Raw genomic sequence first — 20,341 nt, 5'->3', positions numbered from 1 at the left:
CGCGCGGACTGCAAATAAGACGGAGCTTCAGGGGGAAGGAGGAGGAAAGCTGCCAAAACAGAGCCAGGTCCAGGGCTGAGCACTAGGGACGATGCAGAGGCTGCTTACGCTACAAGGCAATTGCTTTTTTTATTCAAAGAACAACAACAACAAAAAAGGTATTTTAATAAATACTGCAGAAACATTAACCAAACATACAAAGTGACTTCAACGATAAAAAAAAAAGTAATGGATGTCCTGTTTTATAACAGTTATAACTTATTTTCTTTTCACAATATTTAAATACAGAAAGCACTTACCAGCTATTTTGTAATACTGCCCTAAGCGCATGGTTGCATCAGTCAAAAAGCTTATTAATGGTGGTAAAAATGTCTTTTTTGTGGGAAATAATTGGAATAGTTTTTTTTTTTTTTTAAAGCAGATGAAACAAAGTGCTGCAAACACATGGAGTATTAACTATGGTAAACCTTTACCTTTGCACAAGTCAACATGAACACAGCTTCAATACTTCAAAAACGAAGCATTTCCACTGGAATGCTTGTTCTCAACAAGCTATAGCCGCAGGGGCTCGAGCTTACGGGATCCTTGCTCGGAGAGGAGCCACGGAGCGCTGCTGCTGCTGGGTAAACGGATTCGGACCGTTTTGAAGGGGGATTTATGGAGCAGGGGTGCTCGGGGAGCCGCGGGGTCCACGGGAGCCCTCGGGGCGCCCCGGGCTCCTCCTGCTCCTGCTCTCACCCGAGCACAACGGCAGGAATCGCGGCCCGGAGCGGCACCTCTCCGGGCCTTGCTGAGGGCAAAAGGCTGGGGAGCTGCTGGGCTCTTCAGCAGCAGCGGAGGAGGCTCCCTCCGGGCAGTAAGGCTTAATGAGTTGCTTTTAAAAACTAAGGATCATTTGTAATCATAGCTCTTTAGCACCTTTCATTTCATTTTACAGGCAAACCTACAGTGACACACGCATACAGTACCCCAGAACTTGAGATCATTTCCATTTTAAATTACAATCGCAGGGAGGAACGGAGAGCCACGAGTCCTGGGAGAGGCAGGGAGTTTGCTCCACGTGGAGGAGGGCCCTGGAGCACCGGCGAGTCCCAGACCATCCTCATCTTCACCAACATGCTCAGGTTGAGGCGGTGCTGCCACCTCTGCAGGACAAACTCCAAGCTTCTCCCACAGAGTTTGCTTCTAGGTGACCCACGGGGCTTCACGTAATCTCCATTTCAACGCTGAGCCACTAGAAAATACCATATCCTCTGGCAAAACCAGCTCTAAGTCACAGGAATAGCTTCCTAAGGAGGAGGGCATATTAACGAAGTCTGCTTTTTTAAAAAAGTTGAAATATTATCAAAATCAAACTGGTAGCATCCAGGAGTAGAGCATTAGCAAAACAAACAAGCACTGACAAGAACATCTCTTCTTTGTGGGGCCATTTTTCCATTCAGCCTTTCTTAGCACATTCAAATATTTTCCCTTTTTTTGGCATTTTCCACACAGCATTTCTTGACGCCACCTCACTTAGAGCCTTTTCTTCTCACTGCTTGGTCTACATGCTCGGTTCCTGGGTACAGTCTCACACAGCAGGTGAAGGGTCTCCCATTGAAAGCCCTCGCCACGCGGCTGGGAGCTGCACGGAGCCTTCACCTCTCCCAACCACACTCTTCCTCCAGGCAAGCGAGCTCCTTCACATCACAGTGCAACTCTTTGCTTTGTCCTTTCGCAAGTCCGTGGCCACTGCAGAAAGTTCTGGCCTGCCGGGCATGTGTGAAATTCGCTTCGTCGCCCTCTGCGATTTGTTCCGCTTCACATTTTTATTTGTTTTATTCACGCACGCCAAGGTGGCGACGTGAAAAATGTCTCTGACACTGTTTTCTGACTGTAAGGCTGAGCATTCAATATACGTCGCTGCTCCAATCTGTTTGGCCATATTTGCACCCTAAGGGAAAAAAGAACACACGATCAATACCAAGCTTCCTGCAGAGCCAAAGCAAACCCCAGAACTGCTCTGCAGCACTGTTTTCCATGCAGTGTTTGGAGAAAGCCAAAGCTGAAACACCAGCGCGACAGCCCGCAACTCGTTCTGCAAAACAAACACAGCTTTGCTTCCAAGATGGATTATACAAATATTCAGGCATTATTCCCTGCGAGGGAAAACACAATTTGAAAGAGAAATGATAAGCTTAGTGATACACAAAAAGCTGTAGAAACCCCAAGAAATATTTAGCAGGGCCTTTTTGTGATTATATTCTTATATCCTACTTGCATTGGTGAAGCAAAACACATGAATTTGGTAGCTTCCACGCTTAAGCCTCATATTTGGAGAAAAAAGGGAATTTTGATTCCCTGGCGGGCTAGTTCCTATGCTCTTGTCCTGCAAGGTTAAGTCCTTGTTACATGTTTGGGGGGCAGGACAGTGGTTACCTAATCCCTTCTCTTGCAATTTTTAAACATACTAAAAAAATCAAATAAATACTTTTTTTGTATTGCTGAAACAAATATCAAGCTACTGTGACACATGACAACACTTCAATAACTGGTGGATTTTGCTACAGGAAGAATTACAGCACTATTTGGAGAAACAAGGATTATTTTAATGGACTTTTGCTTCCAAGGGACAGCAGCAGCGAAGCCTTCCAGGGAGTTCCTAGCCCCAGGGCCAGCCGTGCTGGGCCACCCCTCGTGTGGCCACGTACCTGAGCTGGCGTCACCCCAGGGCAGCCGGGGCCGTCCATGCCCACACGGAGCTCGTGGCTTCGTGACGTCCTGTTTGCACAGCCCTCATGCACTCAGGAGTCATTTTCTTATCAAGGGTAAGCACCATCGCTGATAAATCAGCACTGGTATCTAGGACCAAGCCCTCTCCCGTGTTAAATACCTGCACTCCTCCTATCTGAGCTTTCCAGTGTTTGTTCAGGTGTCGCTGACTGAACTGGCAAGTATGTACAGAGACAGGGTGTCACCAAGAACCTCCATGTACTTCATAAAAATAAGTGAAATATGAAGTCTGGTTCCAGGATGACTTTGCAAGGAATTAAGTCACTTGTGTATCTCCACTCCAGAAAGCGTCACATGGAAGACCCTACAAAAGCAGGTGGGGAAGCCCCATTTCTTCCCCAATCCCTTTTCAGAGCCATGAGGCATTTTAGTATCAGAACAGGCTTATTACCAGACTGGGTAACTTCAGGAATGTTTTGACCCATTTACACAGGGAGAAAGAGAGCAGTGCTAGCGTTCTGGGGACTTTAAAAACCACATTAATCATAAGTCTCATAAATTACAATGTGAATTCCATTTTTTTCCCCACTAATTTCCAATAGCTTTGCCATTCAGCTTTCATGCCAAACAGACTATGTAATTAAGCAAATGAGCTCAGGGAGACTCACCCCTTTAATGTCCTACTGCGAAGCTGTGCAGTGAAACAGTCTTCTCTGCCTAGCACATGACATCAGGGGTTGTTTCCTGCCACTGCTGGGCATTAGCAACAGTCAGAATGCAGAACCACTGCTCACTAAAGCTTCAGTTTATTTGTATTCTACATAAAGTGGGCAAATTTATGGACTAAGTTGCATTGTGGACAAGTTTTCCCCTGCTGTTTAGCCAGCTAGTGCCGGCAATAGGTTCCTAGTCCCTTGTCTCCATCCAAATCCTACTCCTAAGGAGGACAGGTTAGGCTGTGGGATGAGACATGTGAATCTCCCCTTCCCAGCACCAGAAAACATTTACTGGGAGGCTTTTATTCACCACTCATGGAAAAGGGTCAGATTTAATCATGCTACTGAAGTATTGTAAAAAAAAGTTTAACAAATGAACTGCAGATTGGTTATGTCAGATGGCAGACAGGATTTCCCCAGAGGTGTCTTTCCCCCCGCAAAAAGCATGGAAAATAACAGCTCCAGGGCTGAACATGAAAACACTTTAGTATAAGCTACCACTTTTGTTTCATCAAGACCATCTTCTGCAATTAGATTTTAAGGAAACTTCTGAATGCTTTAGCACGCTTCAAGTGGCAGTTTTGCTTCAAGTATAACCTTAAGTTGCAAAGATATTTACCAAGTTAAGCACAATAAAAAAGTTAATGAAACCAGCATAAGCCATCACAGTAAAACAGCTCCTGGTGTATTTTAATTAAGATAGTCTATAGCATCTCAGCATTTTTAATTTTAAACATGCTGTAGGAGGCTGTATTATTAGTAATTGCATGTTAGGAGCTGCTGGGTAGGAAAACCTGAGGCTTTGGCATAAGACATCAAAATGTGTTTGATAGTGTAGGATATGCACACTAGCTCCAACTATGCAGCTACCATTTTTGCTCTTACACTCTGCAGGATACATCTGATACCAACACTGGATTCAGCTGGATACACACAGGGGAGCAATTTCTCTGGATCCTGCTCCCTGTCTTCTGTCCTCCAAGGGCCCAACTCCTTTTGGCCCAATTCCTTTCCTATTCCCAGCCTCTTTATCCAGCCCTGTCCCTTCCAGGGTCTGGCTCCAACCTCCTCACTCCCTCAGCAGCAAAGGACTTCTGCTGCTTGAAGAAGCTCATTGGATTTGCTGCAGCCTTCAGGATGAGAGCCAAGTGATACAAAATGATGTTTTCAAGGAATAGGACTTTCAAGGAGTTTGATATGACACACTAAAGTTGTATGTATGACATTAACCTTTGTCTCTCAAGACAATTTAGTGATTGGGAAGTGTGACACTTCAGCTATTGTTTTAGTTTCTCCGGTCTCAGTAGTAGCAGGTTTCATGAAGTTCACTTTAAGGCTCCTTGCAACCAGTGAAGCTTCCATCGTGTAGAACTCATGATTCTTAAAGCACATATCATGGGACTACCTGATTTTGGCACATCCAGCCAGCAAGCAGGCTTTGCCTTTACCCAACACAGCTTGCAAGCTCAACTCCAGCAGCTACTAAGCAGTGTGTTTTGGCATCATGGATGTATCCATGACAAAGGGAGATGTTCCCAAACAGGAATGCAGGGGCAGAAAGCAGCCTTCCCCCCCACCCTTCCCCACCAGGCAGCAACACTGACCTGATCGTAGGACACCGGCGTCTGCCTGTGGTTGGAGAGCTCCACCAACGTGCTCACGTCTGTGCGCAGGTCCGACTTGCAGCCGACCAAGAGCATTTTGGTGTTGGGGCAGAACTCCTGGATTTCACCTTTCCACTGCAAAAGGTTAGGCTGTTAATATGCTGCAGTTATTCAGTGGTGAGATTTATCAGAGAAGTAATGGAGGAAGTTGAATAGGCCATGCAGTTTTATGTAGAAATACTTTAAGTTTTCATAACCAATGGGTGTTTAGCTTGAAGCTGGCTCTAAAGGCACTATAGCCAGCAGCACCTGGTCAAGGATGAAATCTCAATTCTACACACTCATTAGTTCCACTGACTTACTAATCAAAAGAGAACAAATGAGATCATGTTTACCTGCATGAGCAAGGACTTGCAGGTATGTCCCTCCCTACAGGCAGGGAACACTTGGCCATGGCCACGTACTGCCAGGATCCAATGGAGCTGGTTCATCAGAACTGAGCTATGAGGCATGTTTGGTATGAAAGTATACGTATAGATCAGTTCTCAGCTACATTCCACTACCTAAAAATACATTAACCTCTGAGATATTCAGGTGTGGTTATCCCAGCAATAAGCCAAACAGGCTGCAGAGTTGTCTTTCTAGTTTTCTCACAATATCCCTGTGTGGGTGGGGAGGGACACAATATATCACAAGTTCTTTGACTTCTGAAGGCTTGTTGGCATAAGTAGTCATGAAGCTAGTCTTTAGTATTTTCTGTGAACTATTTAGAGCACTGCATGCTACCTCACTGCCATCAAATCAGGTCATTAAAAACACTATTTTGAGAATCCTTGAGCTTTAACTAAGCAGAGAATCAGGCCTTGAATCCTGGATGACTGAGCTTCTGAAGAAGTCAGATTTGGTGTGGGGTTACACTTTTATGCTATTGTTAGGTCTTCCTGGTGTCTTCCAGCATTATTTGCTGCCTCTTCCTAAGGCTCAGAAATAACGAAGTCATTACATAGGTCTGAACTCTTTTAGAGATGTTAACTACTCATAACTCACTGAAAGATGTATAGTTGGAAACAGCTTCTTGCTGTATCCAACCTGGTGCATGATATTATCCAACTACTCACTATTGTTAGGGCAGAGTAATGACAGTTTTGCTTTGCATTTAGAGCTTGCATTAGGCATTTTTTGTTTTCAATTAACTCACATTCCTTCCAAATGAAAAACTTGTGTTCTAGCAGCGCTAAACAGTCTGGTCTAGTTCCATTGAGAGAGCACAAACAGACTGAGGCTTTCAGTGTAGAAAACTGCACTTTTGAGTTTTAGAGACAGGCTACTTATAAACAGATCAGTACTCAAATGTTTCTCAAGCACTTGCCTTTTTTAACACACTGTCAAGAGTTTCTGGCCGACTAATATCAAAACATATCAAGACAGCATCAGAATCTGGGTAGGAAAGTGGACGGACATTGTCGTAGTAAGGGGATCCTGTAGAGAAAAACAAAACATTATCAGTTTCATGGTTTTTAAGCTTTTCTACAGTCATCCAAGTTCTATTCAGAAAGTTTAATAGAAGTTTCAGAGCAGCCAGCTATTCTTTTCTTTACACTAGATATTCCCAGAACATTAAGATGCTCATTTCCTCATTTTTCTTTGGTCTCTTGCTTGCAGAAGGAACAGTTCTCAGAAGGAGAGGGGAGGGATGGCACCCAAGTGATTCATCTCCCACCAAAAGCTTGTGATGCTCCCCAATAACCAGGAAAAGCAAATCAAGTCAGAGCAGGTTCAAGCTCCAACACTGAGTTCCAAGTGCAAAAAAAGCGTTTTCAGTTGTCATGGTTACAAGGCACTTTCTAGTAGAAAAGGATTCCAATCCTTCAGGCACGCTTGGGTAAACATAGCTCTAAGTAATTTGTACACCACTATGCATGCTCGCAGAAAACGCACGTTTAGCCCATAAAACAGCTTTTGATCAATGAAAGATCAAAAGCTAGGTTTATCTGAGGGAATGCAAGCAGTGCTTTGTGCATATCTTATTCCAGCACTGTTAGCAGGTATGCTGTGAAGCGCATGCTGCAACGGCTGCTTCCTCGGTAGCATTTGCTAAATTTTAAGAATAGATTTTGGGAAAAACTTCCCCACCCACCACCCATCACAACTAGCATCATTTAGCATGAAGCATGTTAAGTTTCACTTCCCCAGGAAGATACATTTGTCATTTAGAAGGATACTTGAACAGCAGTAATCCAACAGTAGAAGGGCTCTGACTTTGAAATGCATGCCTGTAATTTAAGACTGCCCTGTTAGCCACATATTCTTTGTCTTTCACAGACGTAAAATACAGCACAGAGTATATGCAACAAGAACATAGCTTTCGAGGAGTCACACATAAGCTTGGGGGTTATCATCTAATTATATCACTGATTTTCTTTGCACTATCTAAAAATAATTGTCTATAAAGTCTCTGAGGCTAAACAGATTATTAACTGGATTAGAGAAATTCCTCAAGTTTTTAACTGACAGACAGCTCATGCTGCTGCACAAAGCAGAGCGGGGAATGGTGTGAATGCATCACAGATGACTTCAGTTGGGCAGCTTATGTTAGGAGGAAAGAGTAAAGAATCCCAGGAATGTTGTTTTTGAAGCAGACAGTAACACATGGGGAATGAAGTGTTACCAAACTAGGTAGCAGAGGTAGTTTGTTGAGCAGGACTATTTTATTCAAATGCTCATCCTCATAAAGGTCAGTCTAACAGAGGCAGCACTCAGTGCTTTTCAGAAACTTTTAGCTGCCTTCAACAGCAAGTGGCACATTAATAAGATGTGCAACAAGCTGACCTGCCTGGTTGAATATTCAGGCTCTCAGGCCACACTCTGCTTGCAGGTGCAGTCAATAACTGGAGAATAAGTTGGCAATAGCAGGTTTATCTCCTCAAGCACTACTATTACAGCACCCAGAGCCCCAGGGCCACATTAGCTGCCCATGGCAGGTAGTTTCCTGAGGAGGGTGCCCTTTAAACAGGCACCCCTCGTGCTCCAGGCTGGTGCAAGGACAAGCTCCAGCCTGAGCACCATCCTGTGCCCCAGCTGCTCCGAGCACCACCGCTGCCTCACAACACTCAGGCAAGTAAGGGCAGGATTAACTCCTTGTCTTGAACATCATCGTTAGGCCAAATAGTTGCTGGCTAAAAAGGAGTCTCAAAGCCTCACCCAGAAACTAATTCCTTCGACACATACCTAATGCCTCACTCACCAGGCTTCAAGGACACCACGCACCATATATGTCCATCAGTACGTATTTATGTATACATACAGTCACCCGCTTCAGCTCAGGCTCCACTTAAGTGTTCAGCTGTAGCTGTGTTTGTTTTGAGGGCTCAGATTTTCCCTCTGAACCTCTCCTATTAAAAGTGCTGAACACCAGCAGCACATTAGGCAGTGTCATTTAAAGGACTGCACTAACAAGAGCTATTTCCTAGCACCACAACCACCTTCACTGCTGCACTAATATGAAGTGCAGCTCCAGACTTTCCTCCGAGGCTGTTCAATATAACATTTCATTATTGTACCCGGAGAAATCCTCAGAACCTAGGAATCTTAGGAATGAGGCTCGAGTCTAAACAGACAAAGCGAACAGAGCCCACTGAGACTCTGTTCAGCCTCCCCAGCGAGCCGGCAGATTTGAAGCCATGCCAGCCCACAAGAACATGAGGGGAATGCACAGCTACAGCTATGGCATGCCTGCAAAAATAAGCCCATTTGTTTTATCTTGCAAGAACAGAATCTATTGCATTTTGTCAAAGACAATTTGAGTAATTTTCCTGTTTTACCAAGGAATTGGGTGGTAATGATGCAGTGCATCCCACTCCAAGTTCCAACTGCCTCCGATTTTCATCATTTTTGCAGTTTAACTAATTAAGACCTAAATAATCCATGTATATTAATAGTGGTCTAGATCCAAGTTCTCTGTTCTTATACAAAAGGAAACAAAGCTTAGCTTCTAAAGTGAATTAAAAGCCCTGCTCAGAAGTACTCTCAGTTCTAGAATCAAGATGACCCCAAAGCTCAGGCTTGAAGTGTTGCTATTAATGAAACTATTAATACAAATTATTCACAGTTAAAGTCCAGCCTCTTTTTTTTAAAGCCTGCCTTAGCACTGCTGGACGCCTCCAGATCACTCACACCAGAGCCCTGCTTGCCTGCAAGTCACAAAGGCACCGTGAGCCGCGCGGGCAGAGGTGACTCAGCCCCACATGGTCAGAGCTCCTGAGCACGGAGCCATCTCACCCCACGGCCTCACTACTTACCAGCCCCACAGATAATTACCAGCCCCACAGAAAGTACACCAGATGCTGCAGCAGCAGCTCGCTCCCTGCCTTTCCCTTTCCAAACTCCTCCCGGGTATTTACTCTATTTACTAAATAACATGAGATGCCTTCTCCAAACACAGGAGCTTTAGAATATCCATATCATTTTCTGCATTTAGATTCACAGACCTCAAGCAGGACCACCTACTGAGTAGGTCATCTAACATTCACATTAGCCAGGCCTAATTCTTCCCAGTCCCCAAAAGGAAGAGAAACCCAAGACTGGTGACTTTTCCTTCATGGGAACAGCAACTACATGACTTAATACAGGCAACAGTAAAAACTTGACAAGTTGAGTGTAAGCTTGCTTTACATTTCCCTTATGATGATTACAGTTAGGACCAAAAAAAAAAGTATAAAAGTATCTTGAATTATGCTAGACACTTTCTGAAAGTTATTTCAGTAAAAGCCTTGTAATTAACACTTTCTCATATAGATACTGAACACTCACTGTGCATTCAAATCACAGTAAAGCTAATTTGGTTTAAAGCTCTAAGGCCCTTCTGGATTTAATTATATGCTAATCCCCAGCACTGTTTAAGTATTCCTGGCCCTGTTGATTTATTTTTTTTTTATTAGCATACCCAGTACAATGTCCACAGTTAAACCAATAAAAACCCCAAAAGATGCTGTTAACAGATACCTAGTTAGTTATTAGCATTTAATTTCTATGCAACAGCCTTTGTGGTGCTAGTAAGAAAGAGGACTGTCAAAAAAGGAGCCAATCTTCATGGAATAGAGCAAACTTGGTAAAGACATATTAAACCATGCATATCTCCATAAAGATGTCTGTTATGCAAGTATTCCTCATGGTGTCCATGAAATCACATGAAGCTTCTTTAGCCTGAAGAAGCTTCTTGCAAATGTTCTACCTAACAAAATAAACATACAGCTGCCAAACAGCTGAAGACCGCCATTCTGTGTTACCACAGAGTGGAATAATTTATAATGGCATTATTGCAACCAGACATTCCTGCTTTGAATAAAGGGTTGGTAGTCCAAAAAGCCAATTGAAATTCAAATTGGCAAGTGCCGTCCTTAGCACTGTGGCTGATTTAAATCCTTATAATGACTTGCAGAGCTAGACAGTACTAGAAAACACTTGGTTAATAAGTATTCCCATTCCACTCATGTCTTGCCCCATATTTTTGGGGACTTACCCAAGATATGTAATAAAAACTGCCCTACAAATTTACAGCTAGCTTTAAGAGTTTCTACAAGGATAACTACAAAATATAGGGCACAATGTAATTGGTGGTCCTCTAGCAAGTACATAATTATTACACAATTATTTTACAGGTAGCAGTGGGGCCTGTTTGCATGTTGATGCAAGACTTATTTTCATCAAAGCTTTCAACTTTCCCCCACTCATTTCCTCAAAATGGCAGTATCTTCCTATCAAGAATTCAGTGGGAAAACTGGCATTTGCTTTAACTTGCATATTGACTAATTAGCAAGGCAGCTCAGTGAGTTCTTGCTGTTGGAAAGCAGTATCAATTTTTAAACCCACTTCTGTTTTCTGAAGACTGCTTAAGTCATCTCAATGTATCTGGTGATACTTAGCTCCTAAATCAGAGACCTTTTGTGGCTACAGAGGTATCCCAAGTGACATGACCACTGATTCCCCGTGCTGCAGTGAATATTAACTGCCAAACAGTAATGGAAGTTAGGTCTTATTCTGAATTCAGCTAGACCTTTTCCTGCTTTTAAAGTTACATCATGTACCCAAATTCATCAGAAAACTAAAGTGAAGACCAGGCTGATCTTTTTAAGAATGATCTTTTTAAGAACGTCTCGTAATTTCTTACTAATACAACTGAAGATAACATTATCTTATCTGGTGATGCAATTCTCCACCTAGCTTACAGGTTTGTTGCAATATTTCTTCTTGCAGTCAGTGGGAATTGCTGTTTACAGAGCAACACTTGACCTGCACAGTCCCACAGGCAGAGGAACTAGTGCTGAACACCACTTTACACAACACCAAGCATTTGTTCTTTCAAATACTTCCTCTCCTAGTTTCAGATTGCAGACAAATTAGCCTCTTGATCCTAAGCCTCTGACTCAGACAAGTTTTCTGTTAGTTCCAGGATGGGCCTCGTACCACCACACATGTGCAGAGACCAGCAGGTGGGTGTCCTTCCACTGTCACCCATCTTTGGAACACAACAGGACATTTCCTACAAGGGTGTCCCATCTTGTTTCTATTTTACATAGAGATTCCAAGTTTGCATATCAGAGGTCTTAATCTGCAAGCATGCTTTATGTTAATAGCCAGATATGTCTTTTTCCTAGAATATTTGTAGTTATTTCAGATGTTAGTCCATAGCTCCCTTCAGCGAGCCCAACAGTCAGGAAGAAAGCTCAAGTCAGACACATTCCAGAAGCCTGGCTTGGCAAGAGATGAAGAAAGTCAGTTTAAAACTATGCTGATACCGAATGTGGGCAGAAAGACTGCCTGCCTTTTCCCAGTAAGGGTGTTGCAAGAATTTGGAATCATTTCCTGAACAGCAGAAGGAAAGCCAACTCGCATCCTAGCCTGTAAGCGTGGATACAGGTTTGATTTGTGGTAAGAAGGCCAGTTTCATGTTTAGGAGAAAACCCCTGGGCTCCTATTCAACATTAACATAAGCCAGCCACAAAACCTGTAGACCTGCTTAAAGGAGAGGACTTGTATATCCTGTCAAGTGCCTTCAGCTTCTCCTCCATCACTGCTGTGATTTAGTGGCAATCCATGTGCCACCTGCAGCCACCTCTCCAAGTGCACTCGATTCCCTAACTGCAGGGGCTCACCAGCCACCTCCACCTCCCTCCAAGCACTGGCGTTCCCATGAAATTCCAGGGCACATCGTCACCCCGCTGGCAGCAAGCCTGGCCCGATTATGAGCACTGCAGGATCTCGAGGAGTTATCAGCATCACGGGAGATCGAGCCACAGATTTGCAGGCCGAGATTCCCCAGAAACCAGACAAAGCAGTTCAACCTTTGCCGTATCCATAGGTGAAGCAACCTAGGAAAGCAGGTCAGGCACCCGAGCTGCTGCTTTCCGAAATGGCCACTGAAGGCAGAGGCAGAAGATTGAAGACCCTGAGCACTCCTTACAGGCTAGAGATCATTGCTGCTGCAGCCTCAGGGGTAGGGGCCCCCGCTGGCCTCCAAGCCCTTCTGCTGCTCCAAAGCCTCTGGGCTGGGGGCAGGAGTGCCGTATTTTGCTTTTTTTTCCCAAGAGAAAAGTAGAAGCCACCGACTTCCTTTAACACCAGTTTACACAAACACGCATTAGCATCGTTATCTGATGAGGGTTTGGAGCCACGGGTGGGGACCAGAATGACCATGTGGATCAGTTCATAGGGCCAAGCGGAGGGGAGGCCACACACCACCACACACACCCCAGCCTCACCCACACCCTTCCTCTCCCCAACTCCTGAGTCAAATACGTGACTGATTCATTCTAGATTAGAAACATGAAATCAGAGCCAGATACAGCACACTCACCCCTCGGGGGGTTACGAGCGGCCCCTCGGGGGCACCAAGGGCAACAGGGGGGTTAAACCCCCGCGCCCCGCAGCGGCGGCGACCGTTGGGGCAAGATGGCGCCCCGCGGGTCGCACCTGCGGCCGCGGCGGGCGGGACCGGCGCGGGCCGCGCGAGACGCTCACCCGACGTGTCCCAGAGGCTGAGCTCGATGCGCTGCGCGTCGATCTCGAAGCTGGCCGTGTAGTTCTCGAACACCGTCGGGACGTAGCTCTGCGGGGAGGCAGCAGCGTTAGCGCGGGCCGGGCTCCCGCGCGCCCGGCCGCATCCCTCCCCCGGCCCCGCGCCGTGCCCGCCGCCCCGCACGCACCTCGGGGAAGCAGTCCTTGGCGAAGACGTGCAGCAGCGCCGTCTTGCCGCACTGGCTGTCGCCCACCACCACGATCTTGCACTTCACGTTCTGGTTGGGATCCATAACCGCCTTGCTGGATAATTTCTGGCTCGCTCTTCTTTCCTTCATTGAGGTCGCCTTAATCCCGTGGGCAAGAAGGCAGACGGGAAGGAGGTCAAAAAAAAATAAAAATAAATAAAAAAGGGGGAAAAAAAGAAAAGAAACAAAACACACTCCGCTGTCCCCCCCAGCCCCCAGACGCTGAGCGGGGAGTCGCGGGACCCGCCGGCGCCGCCGCTCCGCCCGCCGCGCCGCTCCCGCGCACACTGCTTTGTCCGCGCCGCACGCACGCTCTTATAGCGGCGCACCAGCCAATCGCGGAGCGCGCCGGTCGAGGCCCCGCCCCCTGAGCCCCCCTTAGCGCGGCGCGCCCCCTAGGGGAGCCGCGGGGCGCTGCAGCCGCAGGAGGACCCCGGGGCCGCCGCGGGTTCCAACGCGGCCGCCCGGTCCCGCTCTTTTTTGTCTTTTTCTTTTTTTCCTTTTATTCATTTCCTTTTTTCTTCCCTCCCCTTTTAATTTCTTTTTTCCTTTTTCTCTTTTATTTTTCCCTTTTTTTTACTTTTTCTTTCCCTATTTTCTGTTTTCATTTTCCCTTTTTCTTTATTTCTTTTTTCTTTGTTTTTCTCTTTTCCCTTTTCTCTTTCCCTTTTCTCTTTCCCTTTTCTCTTTCCCTTTTCTCTTTCCCTTTTCTCTTTCCCTTTTCTCTTTCCCTTTTCTCTTTCCCTTTTCTCTTTCCCTTTTCTCTTTTCCTTTTCTCTTTTCCTTTTCTCTTTTCCTTTTCTCTTTTCCTTTTCTCTTTTCCTTTTCTCTTTTCCTTTTCTCTTTTCCTTTTCTCTTTTCCTTTTCTCTTTTCCTTTTCTCTTTTTCCTTTTCTCTTTTCCTTTTCTCTTTTCCTTTTCTCTTTTCCTTTTCTCTTTTCCTTTTCTCTTTTCCTTTTCTCTTTTCCTTTTCTCTTTTCCTTTTCTCTTTTCCTTTTCTCTTTTCCTTTTCTCTTTTCCTTTTCTCTTTTCCTTTTCTCTTTTCCTTTTCTCTTTTCCTTTTCTCTTTTCCCTTTTCTCTTTTCCTTTTCTCTTTTCCTTTTCTCTTTTCCTTTTCTCTTTTCCTTTTCTCTTTTCCTTTTCTCTTTTCCTTTTCTCTTTTCCTTTTCTCTTTTCCTTTTCTCTTCTCTTTTTTTTTCTTTTTCCTTTTTCCTTTTTTTCCGTTTTTATTTTTTCTTATTCCTTTTTCTTTTTTTTTCATTTTCTTTTCTCTTTTTACTCTGGTGCTTCCATTTTAACTTTCACAGCTAAGTCCCACTGGTCTGGGAGGAACCCTTGGCTGTGGGTGGCTTTGGGCCGTGGGGCCTGTCTGTGACAGCTGTGCTACACGAGCACTTCTCCTTCGCTTGTGTAATCAGCAAATCCCAGCTGGGTGCAAATATCCCGCCTGGGTGTCACACCTGCAGCTGGATGCATGGGGTGGAGGCTCTCAGCTCCACCTGGAACGTGCAGGCCAAAATGTGACTGAAATTCCTGCTCGAACCCTGAACCAACAAATTGGATTTTCTCCACATCCCATGCAGGAAAGAATTAAATGTATATTAGTAATATATATAATCTGGTATTATCTGTGGCAATGACTACTGATCTCATATAAGATTTTATGGGGAATATCAAAAAATGCTCTTTCCCCCTTGAAAGTAATCTGTCTGAGTATTTTCTATGACTACAATAAAGCAGTGCTTTGGGCATCCGAATGATTGCCTGATGATTTGAATATAAAATTGCCATTAGAGAAGATACCGGTGCAACCACAGAGCGTCTGCATTAAATGCTCCAGCGAAGCATTAAAAGGGGCACATGAGGGATGAGCCTAATGGATGTGTCCCTGCTCCTTGCTCCGCGTACGTAAGCGTGAGACCCGTGTCATGAAGGCTGGGGCTATGGAAAGTCTTGTCCTTTAGAGCCTAGGGCAATTTATCTTCTGGGACCATAAGAATCATTATCAGAGCAGAAGGAAAGGGTCGGGATGAGACGCATTCTCCTGCTGGGAAATGGTCCCAAAGCAGAAGTCTCCGTGGCAGCAGAGGTTATAACTAAAGTAGGAGGAAAGTGAAAAATATTAAAAATGCATAAAAATAATAGAGTATGCACTCACATGATTTCATTTCATGGGGAATGCTGCAATTATTGCTTCTAGCTACATTTTGGGGTGGAAAAGCAGCAAGTAAAATTGTGCAACACCCAGCTCTCACCCAGCTCCTCTTGCAGCCAATGCAGGAGGTTGGATACTTCAGGATAGGGTGGGAAGAACGCCCAACCCAGAGCGGATAGGGTCACTACTGCACCTCCTCCCTGTTCCCGCTTCCCAGATGCTGGGAATGCATCTTTGGGCCAAAGTGCCCCAGGTCAGCTTAGGCATCCCAGGGAAGCAAAACTCGGCCGGTGCATTTCTCCACAGGCATTTGAATGAGACTGTGAGCCACAACCCCAAAAACTGCCTACCCCATATTTAGGGTTTGGCTTGATATTTTGGTGTTTCCCAAAGAGAAAAGTGCCCCGTGCTGCCTGTGCCTGAGTTTGCCACGTTGCACCAGGATGGGGAATCCATGCAGGTTGATATTATTCCACATTTTTATTTCTAAGCCCGGTGCAAGCATGAGCCAGGTGATCCCGGGGCCGAGCTCAAGGAGCTCAGGCCCAGCTCTGCAGGCGCAGCGGGCATTGCATCCCAAGGCAAGACAGAGCCGAATCCTTCCCTGGAATACATCCATGCCAGCAGCCTGCACGGAGCTGTGGGAAGCTCTGGAGCCCGGCGCGCTGCTCCCCGGCACATGCGCCCTGCGGGTGCGGATGCCCAGAGCAGGCTGAGGCTGCAACGTGTCTTTGCAAAGCAGAGCCTCATTTTTTAACCATAAAAGGTAGGAGCCCAAATTCCAGAGCTGAATTTACATGCCGCGCCGCTCATCAACGTGGGAAAAAATGCCGCTTCCTCCTACGGAGCCGCTCCAGGCCCTGCGGGTCCGAGCACGCCGGGCGCTTGCGGCAGGAGCTACCTCCCGTGGATGGAGGTGCCTGTGGAGCGGGCCGAGTCCTCACCGCTCGTGGGGCTCTTCTCCCACTGCATTTCCCAAACTGGTTCCGCCAGCCGCGAGGAAAACGTTGCACCTTCTGCTGAGCGCCGCCTCCGCCTCTCCTCCAGCCTCAGCTTTGATTCCCAGCCAGCCTCTCCACCACTTTGGACCTCCTGCCCTTGAGTAACGCGGGCAGGAGGTAGAGGTGTCAGCTCGTGCGCTCGTCTCCTGCTCGAGTTGCACCTCGTGGCTTTGCCGTGGCCACACGTGGGACCTTTTGCAAGGATAGCGCTGGTGTCGTGATGCCCAGAGCTTTTCAGGAAACTCCCTTTTTCCCTGCCCTCTTTCTTGGAAGGGGCCACCAGCAACGAGCAGAACCCCACAGGCTCTGCGACAGATTTCACAATTCCTTCAAATGCTGCGCAGGGACAACAGGGTGACATCTGCAAAACAGGAGCCCGGAAGCAGTGATAACTTCTGCACTCCCTGCTGGGATAAATATGGCCCTTCTGCTCCGCAAGCAACCAACATACTACAGAGAAACCACAGCGAGGCCCTAAATAACTTCTTTTACTAAATATATTCAGTGTGCGGTGTCTGGTGATGGCTATTGCTGCTCCAGGGCCTTTGGTGCCTTTGGAGAGGCAAAACATGGGCAAATTCAATCATCAGCATCAGTTAGCAGCCCAAGTGCCTTTTTTTTTCAGCAGATTAGGCCAAGCTAAACAATGCTGGAGATCTCCAAGAGAAATGCCTATCCAAATGGGCTGCCCTAGGTTTTTGTAGCCTTCTATTGGCAGAAAAGCCTTCTATTAATGACAGATGCACCAAAAAAAAAAAAAAGGAAAATGTTCTTCAAACCACCTCTAAAATTGCTCCATAGGCTAGTGGGACTGTTTGTGCAGGACTATCAAGGGACACTTGAGCATTGGGTTGGGTTTCGGAAGCATGTGGATACTTGCAGGGTTGGATTTTGGAGACCATGGACACTCAGGGCATTGGGTTATGTCTTGGAGACATGTAGACACCCTGGGCATTGGGTTGTGCTTTGGAGACACGTGGACACCTGGGATGTTGGGTTGAGTTTTGGACACATGTGGACACTCAGGGCATTGGGTTGTGCTTTGGAGATACACGGACACCTGGAGCCTCATCGAAGCCCTGGGAATGTGCAGTGCCACTTGCTGCTCTGCTGGGAATGGTCTCTGTAAGGAGACTGCCTCTGAGTGCAGTTTTCCAGGGGTGAAAAGTTTGTGTTTATCTGCAAGCATTTTAAGGCTCCCTCAAAGCAGTTTATGAAGCATTTTTACTGAGCCTATGGGAAGAAATACAGCGCTGTAAAGAGGAACGCAGAAGTTCAATCCCCAAGATAGACGAGCATATCCAGGACATTATAGGTTTATCCAGGTCACCTTTTTCATTCTCACCCAGCAAGGAAATTAATGAAGCTCCCAGAGTTATTACCTCTAATTCATGACCTATTAATGGCAATAAAGCTTTAGGAAAGCACAAGAAATATTATTCTGAAGGGCAAAGGAAACTCAGTGCATACTTCTCCAGGGTTTGTCTCAGCAATATGGGCCCTCATCTAGGAGAGAAAAATTTGAAGTTATTCTATCAACACTTATAAGAAAAACAGAAAGCAGCAAGGAAGCCAATGGGATTTGCTGATGGCACAAATCAGGGGAGAAGCATCAGTAACCAGAGGGCCACAAGGACTGAAATGATGGGCAAGGGAGGAGATGCAATGGTACAAGGTGAATTTGGGACCTCTTTGAAAAATTGTTGATACATTGGCTGGAAAGGGCCCATCTGGAGAGTTCTGCCCGCCTGAGACACTGGACGTGGTCCTGAGGGTGCATGCCCAGAAACAGGACCTCCATGAGAGCCGAAAGCCTGCAAGAGTCAGGCACGTTTCATTGGCCTCGACCTCAGCAGAGCAAAGGCTGAGAAAATTTGACTGATGACTATAACTTAACGGTCATTTTAATAGCCATTTAAAGGCCAAGTATTAGGCAGAGGGAAGAGGTTCCTCCAGGAACGCGTCCTCGTGCACGTGTGCTCTTGGCAAAGTGCAAGAGCATCGTGGCAGCGGATGGAACACGTCAATACACAAACGAGATGTCCCTTAACCATCACAGCAGCGAGGTCCCCAGCCAAGACACCACCTTGGTGGCCAGCGATAAGAGCCAGGAAGCCGGCACTGTGTGAGACAGTGGTGACCCCTTCCTAGCATGGAGCTCTTTGCTCTGGAGCCTGAAGCAGCACGGGACCGCGCAGGAAACCCAGGAATCCTTCAGGTCAGACCAGAAAAACCTGCGACGGTGCCGCCCGCCCTGGCAGCCGCTGCGATCGCTGCGGGTGATAAGCACCGGGGAGAAGCAGGGGGAGGACACCGAAGGTCTTGATGTTCCTGAGCGCTCCTGGGTTCCCACGGCCAGCGGGAGAGAGGGCAGACGGCGCTGTGCAGATGTGTGTCCCACCTGTGCTGGCACGCGGCCTTCCTCTTCCTCCCATAACGGCCGAGCTGGAGATGCTGTGGGTCTCAAAGAGCTGGAGATGCTGTGGGCTGCATGGACTGACCTGTTTTTGAGAGCAGGGAGGAACTGCAGAATTTATGGGTAGTAAAATTGCTAGTGGTCGCTTGCTTTCCTTTATAGTATTTTCCACAGCGTTGGTGGGTGAATCAGGCCAGAGGGACAGGGTTTGGGAGCAGGCAGTGCTCTGGCTGATCAAAGGCTTCAGGGCAGCTCGAGGTCACTCTTTAGGGTGGACATGATGCCAAGAGCAAAGATCTGCACTGCACGGGACAGGAGGTCTGGGATGCAGGAGCTTGAGCATTCCCTGGGAGCCTCCTTGCCCCGGCAGCCAGAGCGCCGATGACATTCCCAAACCCAACCTTCATCCCATCTCCAACCTGGAACGCTGACCTGGCATCCGCTTAGGTGCTGATGAGGAGTCTCGCAGCTTTGATCTGTCCTGTGCTAGTCTCCAACCTTCCCACGCAGTGTGAAAACAGACCCGGTCGATTCACTAATCAGAAAGCAAATGAGAGGTTGGCCAACGTGTTTGCAGAAGCGTTGGAAGAAGCGCTCTCCCGAGACGGAGCTGGGGAGGTGGGAGGACATCCCGCTTCATTTCACAGCTTCTTGCACAGTGCACGTGCTCACACGGCCAAGGGAGCACAGTGCTGTGTGTATCACTTGATTTTTTCAGCGAGAATCAAAAAAATCCATGACTTTCAAGAAGTAAAAATATATGCTGAAAGCCAGCCAATACTTCGATTTTGTTAGGATAAGTTTAAAAGCCATAGAGTATTTTTAAACGAGTGGAACGAACATTTTCCAATAGGTAAACATCCAACTAATACTGAATTTTCCCACTGGATCAGGTGCTCACCCTGGGGAAGCGCCACAGCAGGGGCTTGATCCAGTGCCAAGATGAGAGGGACCCAGTGCTCAGAAAAGGCTCCTTTTGGTGGCAGACAACCCTCGGACCCCAGCGCTGCAGCCCCAGACATCAAAGCGCCTTGGGGACGGGTGTGGGTTTCACCACAACCCCCTGCTCCCTGTGGGCCGTCTGGGATGGAAAAACAAATACCAGCCCCTGCAGAAATACACAAAGTCGAGTGAAACCCGTGAAATCCTCCGCTCTTTGGAGCTTCATTAGAAGTGGCTTCCGCTTGGCAAATTAAGATGAGCCAATCAAAACGGCATTTGCAAAACACATATTAACAAATCAGTAACTGTAAAAACAGCCGTCAAAATAGCTTTTAATGCTCCTAAATTGACTGCAGTGAATGCAGATCATATGGTGCTCAATTGAGTTTAGGAATGAGCTATAATTTCTGCATATTTATACACCAACAGCTGAATTGCATCTTTCAGTCTCCCAGTCTGTGGCTTCCAAGCCACAATAATTCCAGATTTGTGACTCCTTTGATGCAGCCTCTAACAATGGTGGGCAAAACACCAG

General features: G+C 46.5%; 1 protein-coding gene across 1 annotated transcript; it reads right to left on the bottom strand.

The window, feature by feature from the left end:
• Window positions 1–1,615: 1,615 nt before the first annotated feature.
• On the bottom strand, window positions 1,616–13,430 carry RND3 (Rho family GTPase 3). The gene is made up of 5 exons (XM_088529152.1): window positions 13,234–13,430; window positions 13,049–13,136; window positions 6,402–6,511; window positions 5,033–5,167; window positions 1,616–1,933 (listed from the first exon to the last, which is right to left on the bottom strand). The coding sequence occupies exons 1-5, from the start codon at window positions 13,381–13,383 to the stop codon at window positions 1,682–1,684; spliced, it is 735 nt and encodes a 244-aa protein (XP_088385278.1). The 5' UTR covers window positions 13,384–13,430; the 3' UTR covers window positions 1,616–1,681.
• Window positions 13,431–20,341: the final 6,911 nt, after the last annotated feature.

The sequence above is a fragment of the Tinamus guttatus genome, unplaced genomic scaffold (genome assembly GCF_059628265.1).
Source record: "Tinamus guttatus ecotype Peru unplaced genomic scaffold, ASM5962826v1 Tinamus_guttatus_pri_ptg000325l, whole genome shotgun sequence".
Lineage (NCBI taxonomy): Eukaryota > Metazoa > Chordata > Aves > Tinamiformes > Tinamidae > Tinamus > Tinamus guttatus.
Note: the sequence above shows the minus strand (reverse complement) of the source record. Positions and strands in the feature narration are given on the sequence as shown.

Excerpts from the sequence above, each read along its gene's own strand:
- RND3 (XM_088529152.1), bottom strand. The coding sequence starts at position 13,383 with ATGAAGGAAAGAAGAGCGAGCCAGAAATTATCCAGCAAGGCGGTTATG. Across the intron at positions 13,137-13,233 it reads CCAAGGACTGCTTCCCCGAG|AGCTACGTCCCGACGGTGTT; the intron begins GTGCGTGCGGGG and ends GCCTCCCCGCAG. Across the intron at positions 5,168-6,401 it reads TTGACAGTGTGTTAAAAAAG|TGGAAAGGTGAAATCCAGGA; the intron begins GCAAGTGCTTGA and ends AACCTTTTGCAG.